Source organism: Cheilinus undulatus, linkage group 7 (genome assembly GCF_018320785.1).
Source record: "Cheilinus undulatus linkage group 7, ASM1832078v1, whole genome shotgun sequence".
Classification (NCBI taxonomy): Eukaryota; Metazoa; Chordata; class Actinopteri; order Labriformes; family Labridae; genus Cheilinus; species Cheilinus undulatus.
Genome location: NC_054871.1, coordinates 42,196,005 through 42,210,713, shown reverse-complemented (window position 1 = coordinate 42,210,713; position 14,709 = coordinate 42,196,005). Strand labels below are relative to the sequence as shown.

The 14,709-nt window shown below is 40.2% G+C and overlaps 1 protein-coding gene across 1 annotated transcript in view; it reads left to right on the top strand.

Moving 5' to 3' along the window:
- Positions 1 to 4,496: 4,496 nt before the first annotated feature.
- slc9a7 (solute carrier family 9 member 7) overlaps positions 4,497 to 14,709 on the top strand; it is a 55,306-nt gene continuing 45,093 nt past the window's right edge. Inside the window, exons 1-2 of the mRNA XM_041791797.1 lie at positions 4,497 to 5,127; positions 13,216 to 13,418. Coding sequence (XP_041647731.1) covers positions 4,872 to 5,127; positions 13,216 to 13,418 — 459 coding nt within the window. The 5' untranslated portion in view covers positions 4,497 to 4,871. The remainder of the gene's footprint in view (positions 5,128 to 13,215; positions 13,419 to 14,709) is intronic.

Genomic DNA, 14,709 nt, shown 5'->3' with positions numbered 1-14,709 from the left:
AAATAACAAAACACATGTAAGCATGTCCAACCAGACACAAGATAAGCTTGTAACTTAAGCCACTGGGCCACTCTAATAATAGATAATCCCCATCATGCCTCTGTGGGCGATGCTCTGTAGCTGTTCTACATCCTCTTTACATTTTGTGCAACCTTATGACCTTAACTGACCATTGAACTGGTGAGGCTTAGAGGCTGCCTAACTTTAAGAGTAAGAAGTAAAGGCTCTAGTGGAGGAGTATGGACACTGCGGACAGTGTGATGCTTAATGCTGGGATAGAGAAAGGGGGAAAAAGCTTACAGGCAGTATTAGAGGTTTAATCACTGATGAGGTAGAGATAATTTGCTTGAGTTCGCCTGAACCTCTAATCACAGCAGGTTATGTCAGTCTGGTGGAGACAAATCCTGTGACAAAACAGAATCAGTGTGCTCTCTGATATCAGGTTCAGCAGCACTGACTATAGTGTTTTACCATATAATACATTCATCAGCCTCTCATTAGGTACACCTGTTCAACTCCTCATGAATGCAAATATCTATCAGACTGGCTGTCTAAGTATTTCATAAACTGCTGATCTACTGGGATTTGCATGCAGAAACTATTTCTAGAGTTTAGGGAGAATGGTGAGAAAAGGAGAAAATACCCAGAGAGTGGCACTTCTCTGGGTCAAAATACATTGGTGGTAGCAAAGATCATAGGAGAATGGCCAGAATGGTTCGAGCTGATATAAAGGCAAGTAGTTATAACCAAGGTAAGCAGAGGATCATCTCTGAACACACATGTTGAACCTTGAAGCAGATGTACTGTAAAACCACACATGGTGCTTCTGAGAACAATAAACCGAAGCTACAATTCACACCAACTCAAAATTGGACAACAGAAGACTTGAAAATTGTGCCTAGTCTACTGAGTCTTGATTCCTATTGTGATCTCTGAATGGTAGGGTAAGAATTTGGCATAAAAAACATGAAAGCTTGCCATGAAACACATAACCATGGCACATTCAAAGCCACTGAAATCACCTCTTTTCTCCATTCTGATGCTCAGATGAACTTAAGAACATCATATAGACCATAGATGGGCAACTTTGCTCACTAGAGGGCCACATTAAATTTATTCTCAATTTATCATTTGGATCAAGCATTACTATACATATTTGCATAATGAAAAATCAGCTGTATAGGCGTATTAATTGTCACCTTTCATTATCTTAATCTGACAGAAGCAGATATCATTCATTTTAAAGCAAAAGAAACATCAGATGATACCATGAACACCCCCTTTTCTGCAAGAACACAGCTTGAAGCACAAAACATGAAGCAGAAAACAAAGTCATACCCCATAGATTTAACAGATACTGTTTCGAAGTTATTGCCATTGTTAATGATGCAGTTTGCTAGAATGTCCACTAGGTGTCACTACACTTCTGTAGAAAGAGAGAGTCTGCTAGCCTCTCTTTGACGATAAAAACGAACAGGTTTGGAGGGCCAGAGAGGAGGGAAAGGATGGAGATGACAAGGAACAGAGTATACCGAATGTGCAGCTGGCTTTAAAAAAACCCTGAAGTTTGATTATTAATTGTTTCCTATGTCACACCATAGAAGCTTCAGGATAACACAAAAACTACCCTCTCCGTAAACAGCCCGGAAAATGACACAATGTAGGGCTATGGACATAATATGAAACATACATGTATTTTTATGAGTACATTGTACTCAAGCAGCTTTATTTTGCATGGTACAGCAGACATACGATTGATGGTGCACTCTAGCCAATGAGAAGCAGGGGGCAGAGCCAGGTGTTTCAAATGTCAGGGGCAAAGCCAAAACATAGGAGGTCCAGGGGGCCTGTTGAAACCGTTTGCTTATTGGGTAATTGTATGCATTATTTTTTCAAAATTTCAAACACAAATTTAGATTCAAAATGCAAAAAAAAATCTTTACATCATTTGGTCATTTTTTCTTAATCTAATTGCAATTAAAGTGTCATTTCTAAAATCCTGATACACAATGTTGAAGTTCAATAATTTTCACTTCTGCCTCTTAAAAATGTCTGATGTTTATTTTTTTAAGTTACGTTGCATATCAGGTAGGGTAGGAATTTGGGTTAAAGGATACTGAAACATCATTTTTACAGAAAGAACATATACACACGTGGACAAAATTGTTGGTACCCCTCTGTTAATGAAAGAAAAACCCACAGTGGTCACAGAAATAACTTGAATCTGACAAAAGTGATAGCAAATAAAAATTCATTGAAAATTAACCAATGAAAATCAGACATTGCTTTTGAACTGTGGTTCAACGGAATTATTTAAAAAAACAAACTAATGAAACAGGCCTGGACAAAAATGATGGTACCTCTAGAAAAGATTGAAAATAATGTGACCATAGGGACATGTTCAACTAAGGTGTGTCCTCTAATTAGCATCACAGGTGTCTACAAACTTGCAATCAGTCAGTCGGCCTATTTAAAGGGTGACAAGTAGTCACTGTGCTGTTTGGTGACATGGTGTGTACCACACTAAACATGGACCAGAGGAAGCAAAGGAGAGAGTTGTCTCAGTAGATTAGAAAGAAAATTATAGACAAGCATGTTAAAGATAAAGGCTATAAGACCATCTCCAAGCAGCTTGTGTGACTGTGACTGTGACTACAGTTGCACATATTATTCAGAAATTTAAGATCCGCGGGACTGTAGCCAACCTCCCTGGATATGGCCACAGGAGGAAAGTTGATTACAAATCGAAGAGATGGATAATAGGAATGGTAACAAAAGAGCCCAGAACAACCTCCAAAAAACATTAAAGGTTAACTCCAAGGTCAAGGTACATCAGTGTCAGATCGCACCATTCGTCGTTGTTTGAGCCAAAGTGGACTTCATGGGAGACGACCAAGGAAGACACCACTGTTGAAAACAAATCATAAAAAAGCCAGACTGGAATTTGCTAAACTGCATGTTGACAAACCATAAAACTTCTGGGAGAATGTCCTATGGACAGACGAGACAAAACTGGAACTTTTTGGCAAGGCACATCAGCTCTATGTTCACAGACGCAAAAATGAGGCATACCAAGACAAGAACACCGTCCCTACTGTGAAACATGGAGGAGGCTCTGTTGTGTCCTGGGGCTGCTTTGCTGCATCTGGCACAGGGTGTCTTGAATCTGTGCAGGGTACAATGAAATCTCAAGACTATCAAGGTATTCTAGAGAGAAATTTGCTGCCCAGTGTCAGAAAGCTTGGTCTCAGTCACAGGTCATGGGTCTTGCAACAGGATAATGACCCAAAACACACAGCTAAAAACACCCAAGAATTGCTAAGAGCGAAACATTGGACTATTCTGAAGTGGCCCTCTATGAGCCCTGATCTAAATCCCATTGAACATCTGTGGAAGGAGCTGAAACATGCAGTCTGGAGAAGGCACCCTTCAAACCTGAGACAACTGGAGCAGTTTGCTCATGAGGAGTGGGCCAAAATACCTGCTGAGAGGTGCAGAAGTCTCACTGAAAATTACAGAAATCGTTTGATTGCAGTGATTGCCTCAAAAGGCTGTGCAACAAAATATTAAGTTAAGGGTACCATTATTTTTGTCCAGGCCTGTTTCATGAGTTTGTTTTTTAAAATAATTCTGTTGAACCACAATTCAAAAGCAATGTCTGATTTTCATTGGTTAATTTTCAATGAATTTTTATTCGCCATCACTTTTGTCAGATTCAAGTTATTTCTGTGACCATTGTGGGGTTTTCTTTCATTAACAGAGGGGTACTAACAATTTTGTCCACGTTTGTAAAGCAACATATGGGGTTACAAACACTGATTTGTTCACAAAATTGCTCAGATGTTTATTTTTTTAGAGTAATGTTTAAAGTACTTTTTATGCTACAGTGAGTGCACAAGTAATCTGATTTTTATCATGATTATTACTACTATTGTTATATGAGTTTAAGAATTAAATGTCCATGTTGTGACCAGCAAGGCCTAATTGTTTATCACTTTTTGCAACTATCAAAAATATCATAAGCAACATGCTTTTAACCACCCTGGAAGATTCTGGGCTTTTGAGAAAACATTCAGGGCTTAAACCCCAGAAGCTAGCAAGGCCCACCCACCACTTTAACGGAATATTGGGATTTGTTTCCCCTTTAAAAACAGAAAATCAAATAATAGGGCTAAAATCTTGTTTCTGGTTTTCCCTCCAAAATTCACAAGACAAAAAGCAGTTGGTTTTCTTGATTTTTGTTCCTGTCAAAAAAATAAAAACATCAGATAAACACGTTTTTTTCCCCTTTTTTTTGATATCTATACCAACAAATACGACGACTAAAACTACTTGTTCACATTTCACATGATTATCTGATGTTCTGTAAATATAAAAGTACGAGTAGTGTAGCTTTAAAGTCATATGAGCCCTTAAAAATCCAGCTCTCTGACTTCCTCCGCCCCCCTTCCAGCTGTGCTCCCCTGGTATGACCCCCCCCCCCTTCACCCCTCCACTATCACTACCAAGGCCACATCATCCTTAGCGGATATTTACTTTCACTTCTCTTCCTTAAAGCTGACTTTAACGTCCAGACGCAGCGCAGAAGAGTTTCCTGTTTTTAGGAAGACCGAGATCTGAACTGCACCATCATCACAATCCTGGGACAATGACTCAGTAGATCAGGAAAGGGGGGCTTCAAGGCGGCAGTGGTCTCATCTGCTCTCCTCCACAAGGGCAGCAGTCTCTCCTCCTCTCCAGTCTCTTCTCGGCGCAGTGTTTCTTGAAAAGGCTGAACTGTTCGCTCCGTGAGCAGGATCGTGTCCCTGCTCGGCTCAGCTGAGTGACATGGCACTGAGACACTGAGCTGTCCGTCAGCAGCATCCTGCACCATGGACGCTCTCCGGCGGCCACGGAGCCCCACGCTGCCCGTGTGGATGTTACTGAGCTCGGTGACGGGGCTGAAGGCGGAGGACGACGCTATGGAAGAACTTGCCACCGAGAAGGAGGCGGAGGAAAGTCACCGACAGGACAGCGTTAATTTGCTGACATTCATTCTGCTGCTGACCTTAACCATCCTCACTATATGGCTCTTCAAACACAGACGGGTCCGTTTCCTTCACGAAACCGGCCTGGCGATGATTTACGGTGAGTCTTATGGGATTAAATGTTGAAACAAACACACACTCACAACCAGCAGCAGCACCTTCCCGCAGGCTTTGCATGATTTAGGGTCCCTGCTGGTTGTGCAGCGGCTGCAAACAGGCGATCAGAAGATAAAACTGAAGAGACAGAGGCGATTTAAAGCTGAATTAACGCTCTGAAGCGCCTCCACATCTCTGCCAGCTCGCATTGCTTTTAATTGCCTGGGCCACTGCTAATTTCTAGAAGGTGCTATGAGCTGCACAGCTCTGTGTAACTCTGCGCTGTGCTGCTGCATGTGCAGCTGCATCCCTCACTCATAGAGCATGGCATGAGGGTACACTCAGATGTGATGTAATAAATCAGACTCATGTAGCCTGAAACTGCAGAACAATGTTTATTTTTCATTCATTTTATACAGTTAGAGATGCACTGATTGTGCAAATTTAAGCTCATACTGATGGTTTTTTTGTTTACGTGATATCTTATGGTTTAAGACTCCCACATCACCAACATTTCCTCTCATGTTTCACCATGAAAACAGAACGGAGTTCACCCATCAGGTGAATATTTTTGCCTGTAAAGTCTCTTCTCTGCATGGTTTCACATTAGGGAGTAGGCTACACTTGACCCCAAAGTCCAGTCATGTGATTAGGGTGAACTACAGCTGTCACCAGGGTCTGCCGATGTACGCAAGACTGATGACTGATATTTAGAGCAGGTATGCATTTATTATGACAAACAGAATGTATTTAATGCAACAAAAATGGCATGCTAAAAAAAATAAAGGAAAATAAACAAGCTCTGGGGGGGCTAAGGAAAAAGGTAAAAAGGTTGGAAACCACTGGTCTAGCCCATCAGATAGTGCTGTGAACAGGACCTTATACTTAGAACCTCACAGTGAAGTCAAAGTAGTGCAAAAAAAATGCCATAATAGACAATCAGCAAATGCAAAATATCAGCCTCCATAAGGCAGATAATCCTCGTTGTCTTGATACCAGAAAATGAAATTTGAATGCAATACTTGTTCAAGTTGAACTGTATTTATACCTGTTTTGTAAGCATATAAACAAAAATGATCATCTGAACCCCCAAAAATGGTGAATTCTGTTCTTTTTTAATGTCCAACATGCACATAAGAAGGGTTTGCTAAACAATTAACAGAAACCAAACTTTGGCATATTGTTTATAGCAATAAAAGACAAAAAAAGATGAAAAATTAAAAGTTTTATTGGTGTCTTTGTTTGTGCAGGACTGTGTCATTTGGGAACCACTGGTCTAGCCAGTCGGATAGTGTTGACTTTAGGTAAGACTAGACTTTGCTGACAGTGAAACCAGAGAAGTGCATGCTTTGATTAATCAGCTGAAGCAATTATGGGTAAAATAACATGCCAATACAGATCATAAAGCTAAACACTAAAAAAATCTTCCATACCAATCAAGCAGGCTGATAATCAGTTGACCCCTCATTGTCTTTATGCCAGGATTTTCAATTTGGACGTGATGCTTGTTAAATCTGAACAATGTCAATGCCTGCCCTCTTTCTGTCAGTGACAGACATTAAAGCTACTGCGTCCATCTTTAAGAGACGCTAAAGAGACTTGATAAAATGCATTTGTTGACCGCTGAATTTAACAGTTAGTGAGGATAGAGGCTGTGATGAAGGGCAGTTCAGAGAGGCATGCAGCAGGTAGAGAGAGGCATGTCTTCAGCATCAGTCAAACAAAATCCTGAATTCATGTCTGTGCCAACGTGTTGTGTTTTAGCTTTTAAGCCTAAGTGCTCAAAACACGTGAACTCACTCTCATTTGATCGACTACAGTTGATCAGTTGAGAGCTGATCTCTCATGGCATCTTTGGGTTGAAATAAGAAAGGAGATATGATTTTTTTCCTCAAAACTTCTGTACTACTTGGCATAAATATTATATTGTTTAAAGCCCATGGTATTGTTAAAGTATCAAGGTATCAAAATTGTTCACACCCTAAGGGTGAACACAAGCATACTGGCATGTGTGGGGCCATTATCACCAATGTGAAACTGATGCATCATGGCTATTGTTAATGATAACAGTATCTCTGATATGTGGGGCAGTGAAGGGAAGATGAGATGGAAACAAGTATAGAAAATCTTTTTTTTTGCATCTATGTAGGTTCTACTTCATATAATTTTTTTATTACAGTTCAGTGTTATTTAACTTGCAAAAAATGAAAGCAAGTGTATTTTTCTACTATTATAGCCAAAAATATCTCATTACATTTAATTAAAGCCACCTTATCCTGGCAAATCCATGCACTTGAAGTACGATATTTGCAGACTTTTAAGAGAAGCATCCTTTTCTTTTTTACTATAAATGAGACAAATACACTTGCTTAGATTAGTTTTGAAATGTTTGCACAGTCATTATTACACATCCTCATAAAAGAAGTTTGCTTTTGTTTTTGAGCTTAAAAAATCAGTGAAGAATTACACAATGAGGAAAATCTCAACATTTTTCAGTTTTGAATGATCTTGCTGTGTGTTAAATCAGTGTTGAAGTGTGACTATGTGATATGAACAACATTTGCCATTTATCTTCACATTAAGCATTTTTACACTCTACTTGTTGCAACATACATACATCCTCTGAATCCATTGTTTTCAAATAGGAGAAGTGCTGTTCTGTTTTCATCACATGTGCTACTCTAACTTTAGCGCTTTCCTCTTTCCTTAGCCAACACTTGACCTCACTTGTAGCCAGCACAAAATTAACAGATTTAAATTCTAGGGTGGAGCTTCATTTTATCATCCAAATAGTGTCGTGGATATCTTCTGCATGCAGGGCTTCATCCTAGGATAGGTTTTGCATGCTGAGTGTGACGGCAGGTTGGGATTTAAAGGAAAATTTATAGGGACCAGGAGATATGGCTGTATCTCTCCTCTGCTCTCTGTCTGTAACAGACCCTTCAATAAGTGCGTGCATCTTTGAGAGATGCTGAGTGTTGCTGATGGGCATGCATGCTATCATGCTATTTTTGTTTGACTGTCAAGATGTCTTTGACCTAAGTGAGTTTATTTTACATGGTTATAGTCTGCTTATGGGAGGTGTGATTTGTCGTGGTCCTAAAACAAAGACGGGCATATCACATCCATGTATTGAGTGGAACTACTCCCAGGGCATTCTGGGATCACTTGCAGCTCAATCCAGGATTGCCACATTTAACAGTTTTTCTCCCTCGTTATGAGAAATTCATCCATGAAACAGAAATGTTGGTTTACTTTTTTATTAAATACACCTTATGGAGTGCCATTTTAGATAAGAGTCTTCAGTTGAAACAGAAAGTAAGCCACGTAGCTAGGTGGAGCTGAGCAACACACCTGGTCTACCCAGCCTAGAAATACCTGATGGGGCAAATGTTATGGGAGTTGGGAGGAATGGAGTTCCACTTTACAGAGTTGAGCTTGAGAGAATAGTTGTTGTTCATCACAACTAAGCAGAAAACGGCATGAATGGAAACACAGCAGCTTCCGGTAGCAGTTCACGCTCTATTATGCAGATTATTTCACATTATAACCAGCGTTGCACGGCTACGAATACTAAGTTGTGTCTGTGACATTGGCTTGATCATGGCAGCCAGTGTAACAATACACATCCTTTAATAACAATAAAAAATGGAAATTTCTCTGGTTATATATTTGAGGTGATGTAAGACCTCATCAAAGTAGTCATCCTGCAAAAACTTTACATATTGTACCTTTAAAGTGTAGGAAACCTACATACACTATATTGCCAAAAGTATTCACTCACCCATCCAAATAATTGGAATCAGGCATTGCAATTACTTTCATTGCCACAGGTGTATAAAATCAAGCACCTAGGCATGCAGACTGTTTCTACAAACATTTGTGAAAGAATGGGTCGCTCTCAGGAGCTCAGTGAATTCCAGCGTGGTACTGTTATAGGATGCCACCTGTGCAACAAGTCCAGTCGTGAAATTTCCTTACTCCTAAATAGTCCACAGTCAACAGTCAGTGGTATTATAACAAAGTGGAAGTGACTGGGAATGACAGCAACTCAGCCACGAAGTGGTAGGCCATGTAAAATGATGGAATGGGGTCAGCGGATGCTGAGGCGCATAGTGTGCAGAGGTCGCCAACTTTCTGCAGAGTCAGTCGCTACAGACCTCATGTGGCCTTCAGATTAGCTCAAGAACAGTGTGTAAAGAGCTTCATGGAATGGGTTTCCATGGCCAAGCAGCTGCATCCAAGCCATACATCACCAAGTGCAATGCAACACGTTGGATGTAGTGGTGTAAAGTATGCTACCACTGGACTCTAGAGCAGTGGAGACACGTTCTCTGGAGTGAAAAATCGCGCTTCTCCATCTGGCAATCTGATGGACGAGTCTGGGTTTGGCGGTTGCCAGGAAAACGGTACTTGTCTGACTGCATTGTGCCAAGTGTAAAGTTTGGTGGAGGGGTGATTATGGTGTGGGGTTGTTTTTCAGGAGCTGGGCTTGGCCCCTTAGTTCCAGTGAAAGGAACTCTGAATGCTTCAGCATGCCAAGAGGTTTTGGACAATTCCATGCTCCCAACTTTGTGGGAACAGTTTGGGGATGGCCCCTTCCTGTTCCAACATGACTGTGCACCAGTGCACAAAGCAAGGTTCATAAAGACATGGATGAGAGAGTTTGGTGTAGATGAACTTGACTGGCCTGCACAAAGTCCTGACCTCAACCCGATAGAACACCTTTTGGATGAATTAGAGCAGAGACTGAGAGCCAGGCCTTCTCGTCCAACATCAGTGTGTGACCTCACAAATGTGCTTCTGGAAGAATGATAAAAGATTCCCATAAACACACTCCTAAACCTTGTGGAAAGCCTTCACAGAAGAGTTGAAGCTGTTATAGCTACAGTGGGTGGACTAAGAATGGGATGTCACCGAATTTCATATGCGAGTCGAAGCAGGTGAGCGAATACTTTTGGCAGTATAGTACATACCTACCTTGATAGCTTTTTTGTTTTACCATTCCTTAAGTACCTGAGCCTATGTGCATAAGCCTGTGTTTTTTTTTTAATTTTGCAGAAGACAGATTTACTCTCAGGAAACATGAGGTCCTAGTTTAGTTGATATTTGCTTGCAGATTTGTCCATATTTTAGCACAAATGTTTCAAAAATAGACTACCATATTTTCCGGACTATAAGTCGCTCCAGAGTATAAGTCGCATCAGTCAAAAAATGTGCCATGAAGAGGAAAAAAACATATATAAGTCGCGTTGGATAATAAGTCGCAGGACCAGCCAAACTATGAAAAAAAGTGCGACTTATAGTCCGTAAGATACGGTATATCTTATATGCACGCTGCAGATATTTGGTTAGAAAATCTGTTTTCCAGAGCAGAGGAATGGAAAACAAAAACCAGTTGGTGTTTATTATATGAAAACAATAAAGTCCAATCATACAGTCATGCTGAAGTGAACTGATTCTGTGATATTGTCTAGAAAGGTACGAACAATGTGGTCTAACATGTCAGCTTGTGTGCAGAATAGTTTGAGCCAGTGAGTGCAGTCATGTCACTCATTAACCCAAGATTTCACATAAAACACAGACTTTGATTTGTTTTCTTCATGCTTTAAAAGTGAAGTGTCCTTTGGCGTTTTTCCATGTTAACCTTCCTTTGTCAATATTCCTGCTTCACAGAAATTGAGCAAATCCAGATGGCAAAAACAGAATATGCATCTTAGTGTTACATTCAAGTAAATAAGGTGCCATATAGTGGAGTTTATCTTGCATATTTTTGTTAGGTTGGTGATTTTAGTTAAGAATACATTCTAAGTGGATTCAGTTTGATATGATGCCACTCTGTTTAGTTAGATCACAAAGTTTGTTTTCTTGGACTCTCCCCAGTAAAAGCTCTGCCAAGTGCTGCCATCAATTCTCTGTATAAAGAGCAGACTCTACAGAAAAGCTTGTTTTTGCAGTTGGTATTTATATAGTAGGTTATTTGGCTTTATAACAAGAAGAATTAAGTGTTTAAGAATATGTCAGTAAGCTTAATCTGCCTTTTTAAAGGTTGGACATGATAAAGGATGTCTTATTAAACTCTAATTTGACTTTTATAGCACTTTCTCTTTTCTTCCATGAGCTGGAAAGAACCTAAAGTTTCTAAATTCCACCTTTGAATGTTGTGCAAGGAATTGAGACAAAAAGCGGTTTAATTCCGAATGGTTATTAAAAGGGGACCTTGCGCTTGTTGCAAAAGCAGCCCTATTTATTTGTGAGTGTGTTAAGGCCAAATCCAGGGTGTGATGTATGAGTTTAACCCTGTGTTAGAAAGCGCTTCAGCACAGTGTTGGCAGCTCTGCTCTGCTGGGTTCTTCTGCTGTCTAATCAGAGGATTTATGATCTCTAACTGCCTGCATCGTTCCTCCAGCGTCTGCTTAACATCGCCACATTTTTCATCCTTTGCCCTGCTGCTCTCTCCGCCTCGTCCTCTGGGCCTGTGGAGCAGCAGCACCTGGAACATTGTGTTATGCTAAGCAATTAAGTGGATGAGTTTCATTCTAGTCAACGTTATTTGGGGTAATTGTTGATTCTTTGCCCACAGTTACCAGCTGAAAAAATGTCTGAAGCACTGACTATATATGAAGATGGATGACTGATCTCTGCCTTCTCCTGTTGTACAAAAGTGAAGCCAAAATATACCTGTGTTGAACTCTCATATGGTGAACATTTCAAGCTAGAATTTGTGCCTTAGAGATTGGTGAAGATCTGGCAGAGCATTCATATTGATGCCCCACTCAAAACCTGCATTTCAGTCAGGAACTCTCTCATCATACATTTTACCATTTTATTGCAACATGGATTTACAGTTTTACTTGGTGGAGAAGGCTTTGCTCAAAAGATGCTTCCTTGGTTAGTCAAACAGCATAGACCGTTGTCTATGTCATACACTAACCAGAAAGGAAATAAGCCAAGGTTGTACTTCCTCTCCTATAAAATCAGATATCTCCCAGTAATGCTAAGGCTGGTGTCAGGCCACAACCACAACCTTTTTCAATTTATTTAACACTGAATGGTCATAGTCTGCAACTTTTTTACACTTTTTATAGCTTAAAAATTTGGTAAAACCCACTGACAGATGTTAAGGTTGACCAAAAGCACTGATGTAAAAAAAATTAAAATCATGAAAAATGGAGATAGAAGTTTTTGGCCAAACCCCAGCGATGTGCACATCAGCAGTATTGTTAGCTCCTGGCTAACATTTGCCTCCTCTGCCTTGTTAATAAGTTGTTGGATCGAATGCATCAGTCTCTTTTTTGTCAGTGTCATCCCAACTTTTGTTGCAGGACCTGGCAAAATGCATTCTGGTATTACTGGCCTAACAGTTAAGTTCAGGGCCATAGCATTAACATTGCACAAAGCAAAAAAACAGCCCACCATGTTAAGAACAGTGGTTTTACATTTTAAAACAGGTGACAATAAATCAAATGTATATTTTGTTATGTTGATGGTTAATGATTAGTTTGGTTCTTTTTTAACTTGTTGAAAATGCTTGAATTTAGGCTGGACCATGTTTTACCTTTCCATAATTCAGCTGGGCCATGGAAGCCCCTCGAGTATCCTGGCATCTACAGAATGCTGTCCCTGTTGTTAGGCCTTGTCCTAATCCTGATATCTATACTGTGCTAACGTGATAATGGCTGCCTTTTACTAATATTTCTGTCTCTGATCACTGACTGAAAGTGACAGCTGGTAATCATCCTGATGCTATCGTTAGCTTGTGCTAACTAGCCGTTATAAGCTGATGAGCACTCACCTGTGTTTTGTGGATTTATTTCACCTTTCACTTCCCAAACAGCAGCATTGGTGACCCAGCCACCATACTTTTGTAGATTACATCATGGTGGCGATGTAACATTGATTTGATCAATGGATTTTTTTTTTTTTTTTTTTTTTTGGAGCTCTGAATACTGTAGTTAGTCCAGTCCATAAGGGGAGCTCTAAAAGTTTTGGCTTCTTCTCTGGGAGCTGTCACAGTAGCTATCTTTTATACTGTCTGTTTTCTGAAGCTATAATGTACTTCATGGTTTAATTGTTTTTATTCTCTGCTCAGGTCTGCTGGTCGGTGTGATTCTGCGGTATGGCATTCCCGCCACCAGCTATCACAACAAGACGCCCCCGAGCTGCTCGCTAAAGGAGGGACCTGTCAGCACCCTGCTGCTCAACGTCAGCGGAAAGTTCTTTGAGTACACGCTCAAAGGGGAGATCAACTCCAGAGAGATCCACAATGTGGAGCAGAACGACATGCTGCGCAAGGTAACAGCGAGATGAATACACAAATCCTTCTGTTCTGCCAAATCTGCCAGATTTACTCAGTTAAAAATGGATTTAGTGGGTCTTTTTTTTTACTGTGGGCACTATTATTACTCACATTTAGGATTGTGAGAGGTACACAAAGGTTGAAAATTGCTTCAGCAGATTTCTGTTATGGCTGCAGATTAATCCTTGAAGGCTAATGTGTTTGATCAAAGTACCTCAACTTAAAGTGCTTATTTTAACCAGAGTGAATGGTTGTTTTTGCCTCTGGCAAACCCAGATTATTATTTTAAGTATTTTGTCAGCACAGTAGATGATGGTGCAGGGGAGACAGACATTTTTGATGAATATAAAGACTATTTTCCCCCCAAACAAAAATAGCAACAGCACTCTCTTCAAAGACACCAGATCCCACTGGATTGTTGGTTTGTATGTAAAGCCCTTTTTGATGCATTATTTTGTGTGAAAAGTGCTACACAAATACAGTTTTGTCTATAATTTATTGACTAAAACAGTGCTTTTGCATTGTAACACCAGGAAGTTTTAAAAGCCTGTTTTTTACTCTACGTTTAAAACACATACAGCTACAGATGGAGCTTTCTGTCTGCCCTCTGTGTTTATTACGGCTGTATTATTGGCAGGAATGAATGGCCAGTACTGCAGCTGAAATCCAGTCCCTGGTGACTTAATCTCTTTGCTTAAGGGGCTACGCAGAAAACCAACACTAAATGCTGTGATCGTCAGTCCCTAAGGCTGCACTGCATTAAAAGCCAGCATCATTCTATGATAGATATTATAGTGTGGCTTCAGGAACTCTTCAGAAAAACGTCAGTTAACACAGTGTCCCTGCATCTATAAATGCGAGTTAACACTCTACCATGTAAAGCAAAAGCTTTACATCAACAATGACAAGTCTGCATTTTAAATTGTTTTGGAAATAATGGCTGATGAATCCTCCAGGTTAAAGAAGGAAAGGGCCATCCAATTTGTTATCACTGGGAAGTTCAAAAGCCAGCATCGCTGGTGATGTGGGGGTGTATTATTGCCAAGGGACCTGGTAACTTGCACATCTGTAAAGATACTTTTAATACTGTAACTCGACACACCAGATAAACTGTTTAGTATATACACGGTATGGTATTTCACATTCCATCTACAATGGAAGGTTATTCAAACATTCATTACCGACCAATCAGAGCAACACGACCAGGTGAGGTAGCAGGCATGTACAGCTCTAGTAGCAACCTGCTCTGGCATGAACAGCAAACTTAAAAGATGGAATAGAATTTAA